The 5,381-nt window shown below is 43.5% G+C and overlaps 1 protein-coding gene across 1 annotated transcript; it reads right to left on the bottom strand.

Moving 5' to 3' along the window:
• Positions 1-300: 300 nt before the first annotated feature.
• Positions 301-4,949, bottom strand: DDIT4L (DNA damage inducible transcript 4 like). The gene is made up of 3 exons (XM_055296913.2): positions 4,736-4,949; positions 4,313-4,452; positions 301-2,597 (listed from the first exon to the last, which is right to left on the bottom strand). The coding sequence occupies exons 2-3, from the start codon at positions 4,401-4,403 to the stop codon at positions 2,107-2,109; spliced, it is 582 nt and encodes a 193-aa protein (XP_055152888.1). The 5' UTR covers positions 4,404-4,452; positions 4,736-4,949; the 3' UTR covers positions 301-2,106.
• Positions 4,950-5,381: the final 432 nt, after the last annotated feature.

Here is a 5,381-nt window from a genome sequence, read left to right as displayed (position 1 = left end):
AAGGCAGCAATGCCAGTCTAGCAGGTGCTCCCTTTCAGTCCACTCGTATTCAGATAGGGTTAGGATACACAGGTCCAGAGTTGGTGGGCTGTTTTTACTACCAGGCAAAATAGCTGCATTCACTGTTAACCCCAATTTTGCCAAATGAGATGAAGGCACAACCCACTTCTATCAGGCCCATAAGGAATTCTGATATAAGGTTTATAATGAGCCATCCCTACTTACAGTCCCTGTAATTGCAGCCCTGATCCTATGACCACTGCATCAAGTAGGGGAAAGAAAAAAAAAAGGACAAGAGAATTAAAAATATATAATGCTTTATTGTCAAAAATAGACAAACTTTAATTTCCTTTAACAGGAATATTAATTTAACAGCCTTCCATAAGCCATCACCATTTTGTAAGCATAACAGGCAAGAGAGTCAAAGGTAACTGTTAGTGGAAAAAGGACAACAGTTCTACATCCATGCCCGAGAAGCCTTGCCCAGTCAGTGGTGACAACTCCAGGACAGCGGCAGAAACATAGTGAACCTTTGGAGCCTAACAATAGACACGCAAAACAACGTTGATTTATCTTGTCCCAATTCTATAAAGATTGGCTTTGTAGTATCTTTCCAAGCATTTGAAAAGTTTAGTTTGTTAGAACACTTGCTAATTTGAACAGTGACATTTTAGGTCACTTATAGTATCAGTAACAGGATCACACCTGTTTTTCCATAACACCAGGATGAATACATCTGTCCCTACACCAGTCTCCAGCATGTGAAGTGGAGCTAATAGCTAGGGCAGGAAACCTGAATAAGCTCCTTATCCATGACCCACAGCAAGGATATGAAAGCCTTGCTGAATTGAACATTGTTGAGTGGAGGCTAAATTCTCTCATTAACATAAAAAAGGAAAGAGATAATGATCTACTTAGTTGGAATAAGACAAAAAATAAGGCCTTTATTATTCCCTAGTGACAGGTATCCAAGGTGGAAAAAATCTGGGTGCGTGCATGGTTATCTGGACTGTGAGTTTCATCCTCTAGGCTGTACTATAAACCATATCTCCATAGCCAATGCAGACTTCGTAAATTGACCCATTTCAATAATTCAAAGTGGTAGTATACTGCTACTGCCCTTGACAGTTGGGGTTAAGGAGAGATAGTTCAATTCCCAGAAAAGCCCAGAGATGAGATAACACTGCCATGGTGAAATGGTTCATCTGAGATTAAGCACATGTAATACTGAAAAGAGGATAGATTACTAAGTGAATCAGAGAGGGACTAGGTCTCAGAACTAATTTCCTATCCTCACAGGTATAAATCATTCACTCAATGGAAGAGTAATCAACTACACACAAAAATATCAGTTCAATATTTTGCATTTTTCTAGTTTAAAGACAATATTCAACACTTAAGAACAAGGGAAACTGAGCTTATAAAGGCATCTAAAACAACACCATGGTTACTGAAATGGCAGCACAAGCTTTTGTTGCCTCTTTTCAACATTAGAGTGAGGAAGTCACCAAGAAACAGTGAAGCAGTTCCATTACTGCCGTAATATTTCTCATTCACTCTTACCTAGGGTTAAGCTTTAATTAAACTCACCTACTTAATCCTACCCTCCTGTCTAAGAACCCTTCAAATTTGAGTCAGGAACTGGTGGTGTGGGCTTCTGGAAGTTTTGATAGGCTAAGTATCATTTAGTAAGATTCTGTGATTTAAAGAATCACTCTGAAAACTTACAGAAAAAAAGCCATATGAAAATCAAACTAGGCAAATCTGGTTTATATAGTCTATTACCAAGCCTACCTGAAACAAAATTGTGGAATCAAATGTAAAACTCAAATGGGCTTCTACTTTTGCTTACCTATTCATCCCATTCAATTCTGTACAAAAATGGGATCTATGCAGAAAATGTACACTATTTTGAATCACTTCTCCGAAGGCCAGAAAATCAGCCTGTTAGCTGCAGTTGCTATGAATGTGAAACACAGAAAGAAAATGGACTACATTTGGGGTTTCTTATTGAGGGCAGGTGGGGCAAACTACAAATGACTTTAGCTGACTAGCTGAATAGTTTTACTACCCAATCATGAAATAACCTTTATATCTTTTCCCTTTTTAGGACCCTTCAATCACTGTTGTTCCAATCAGTGAGTAAAGTTTTTTCTTAACAAGTCGAAATCCTGAGCTTAGGATCAGAGTTCTCCTGAAACCAGAGGAGAAGCGACCTCTACTAAAGAAAAAGTCCCTGAAGCTAGTCCATGAGCAGTTCTCCTGCTTAAACACAAGTGTAAGCTCAAAAGTAGGCACCACGCTAGAATCACACACAATCCTATCCAGCTTTTTACATACATTTTCAATTTCCAAGTTCACGTGCATAACACAACCTCGCAAGCCACAGGGCTCCGTCGAGGAAAGCCGCAGGACATCTTGAGCAATTCTCTGGGTCAGTTTCTCAGGGACAAGGACCTTTGAGCAACCAAGTTTAGTTTGCTTCGATTTGGACAGACAGTTCTCCAGCATTTTAACCAAATTCTGGCAAGTTGATTCCTCAAATATTACCTCGTTGAGGTTGGGTTCAGGGACAACATAATCCCAGTAGTCAAAATCTGTAAGAAATGGGAGTTTTCTTTTTAGATACAGAAAAAAAAAAAAAAAGAGTAGAAAAAAACACCAAGATATCAACATCGGTTATCTCTATCTACCATGTCTGCCTTTTTCTTGTATTTGTTTCAGAGTCGGCTGACCTCAATTAGCTGTTAACTAGCTAGGTAACATAGCAAATAATTTAAGCTCTCATGAATGAAAGTTCATGTATGAAATAATGGTTGAGATAAATCGAGTGCATAGGCTATAACCACTTTTCTTTAAATTTATGTGTACACAAAACACACACAATCGTAAAGACTATGCATCAAAAATCTACTTGTGATTATCCCAGATTATTGGTGATTTTCTTTTCTTTCCTGCTACTTGCTTATGGGGGTTTTCTAATTTTGTTTTACAGAAAACACGCATTACTTCTGGAATAAAAAGTTATAACTTTGTTTTTTGGACTAAGGGGTTGTTACTTTCTAACTCTAGGAATACATGTATTGTAAAATAAATAAATAATTTTTACTATTATGCTTAAAGTCCATGAACTTGAAGAGTTATATTGAAGATCTATCAAATTTGTGTCTTTCTTTAAGTCTTTACTGGAGTGGCCTGTAGGTCCCAATTTTAGCTTTAACCTCTTTAATTAAAAATTGCGCAGAGAAGACCTTTGAGGTTCATGAGGATATTTATAACCGGCTGGGTGGTTTTTCTTAGCCAAGCAAAACAAAATAGTCCTAGGGAAATAAAATTAGATTGGCTCAAAGGAAAAGAGATAGCTCTGCATTTGGTCACCTACACCTCAAATTAATCCTACCCCTTGGCAGGATGCCACACCACACGGAGTCAAATGAACAAGGTGCAGGCAGATGCCCTCCCAGCTCCTCTCCCTAAGCCTACTCCACCTTCATCTGCTACTGGCTTTTCCTCTCCACTTCATGTAATTTTGGAGTTCTGGCCTATAAATTAGGTCATCAACCACTTCACCTTGAAAGGAGAAAAACACGAAGAGCTTAAGCAGTTTATCTGTGCTCTTACAGCTCTTTAGTGGCAGAGCAGTGTGTTCACTTAGAAACTGCTGTTAAAATTGCGAATGACAGCAAGTCAAGCACCGCTGCTGTTCAACAGTTTCCTTCTCACATTAAAAATGGAATAATGGGTATATCCACGACTGAAAATCCTACTCAGTAATAAACATGAACACACTGATTTAAGCAACAACATAAAAGAATCTTAAAAACATTAGGCTGCGGGAAAGAAACCAGATGCAAAAGAATACCTACTGTATGGTTCCACTTACCTAAAGGCAAAACTAACTTGGAACGATAAAAATCAGATCAGTAGTTCCCTGGAGTCAGGGGAGAGTGAGGAATACCTTGCAAATGGGTGCGTCGGAATTCAGGGGGGAGGGGTGATAATTGATTACAGGGTAAATACATTTGCTACAACACACATAACTGTTCTTCACAATCATGTAAGATAAGGAACTTAATCCCAAAGGGCCTACTGGCACCAGACTAGAAAGATGCAGCCCTCGGGTATTCTACTTTTGCTACTTTTGTTTCTATCATGGAGAGAAGATGTTAGAAAATTTGGAAAGGAGTCTCCTCAGATGGATTTTGTGGCATTCCCTACGTAGAAGTAGGGGAGGAAGTCGAAAGCCCGCCCACCATAGATCGAGAGGCACCGACCTTGGGAGGGGAGAAGGGTGGGCAGCAGGGACACTCACCACTTAGCAGGCTCTCTGGGTGATAGCCACAGTCCAGCAATTCTGAAATGCTGGCCGGGTTCTTGCTGCTCAAACTGCCAGTTGCAACCATGGTCAACGGCTCTGTTTCCCTCGTGAGGCGCAAGGGCCTTTCCTGAGCGCTGGAAAAAATGAAGCGAGAAGAGACGGATTTGCAAAAGCAGGCGAGTCGTGCAGAGGCTCCTAAAATGCCCGGCATCGCGGGAGCGAACTAGCGGAGGAACTCCTTTGCCAAAGGGGGGGAACCGGCCTCTGCAACTCAATTTGACAAAGCCCTGGGAGCGGAGCCGCCAACTACAGCCGCAACCTGAAACTAACCCAACAGTTCGCAAAACTTGGAAGCGACCTGCCCCGCGGTGCGCCCCCCGGCCCCGCTGCCCCCACCAAGGCCGCAGCTTCGCTCACCTGCCGGGAGTTCCCGGGGGCCGACGCGCTCGCTGCTGGGTAAACACAGGCAGGTGCCTTCTTAGGAGTCCCCTCTCCTGGGGACTCGATGACCTGCAGACCCCAGCAGCCAGCGGCACCCTGCTCACCCCTCCCCGACCACCCTGCGCCGGCTCCTCTCAGTAGCATAGCCTCCGGGGCAGCAAGAACTTTATAGGTCCAGTCCCCACCCTGCCCAGGCCCGCCCACCTGCACCGCCCCTCCCCGGCCGGCGCCCCGCCCCTCCCCTCCCGAGTCTGGTCCCCTTTCAACCCCTACACTTCCAGGGAGCCCGAGCCTAGCCGCTGGGAGTTGAGGATAAGCCTGTGGTAGGGCGGACACCTGTTGCTTCCAGGGTAGAACTCAGGCCACTGTGACCGCAATTCCGGGTGCACGACTCGCCAAAGCCTGAACCTGATTCTTCAGTGCGACCCCTCCCCGAGCGTCCGCGCTTTCACACTCAGGCTGTTCCCGGCAGCGGGAAGCTTTAAGCGATCTGTGTATTTCCTTGTCCTGAGGCTTTGCTGTGTCATCCTGAACACTTGGTTTAAATCTGTTGCAACGTCCACTGAGCATCATTTATGCACTTATTTCTGGCCTCTAACCCAGTCAACTCTACTCTGCCTCC

Source organism: Symphalangus syndactylus, chromosome 10 (assembly GCF_028878055.3).
Source record: "Symphalangus syndactylus isolate Jambi chromosome 10, NHGRI_mSymSyn1-v2.1_pri, whole genome shotgun sequence".
In the NCBI taxonomy this organism is placed as follows: Eukaryota; Metazoa; Chordata; class Mammalia; order Primates; family Hylobatidae; genus Symphalangus; species Symphalangus syndactylus.
This window is presented reverse-complemented; position numbering and strand designations above follow the sequence as displayed.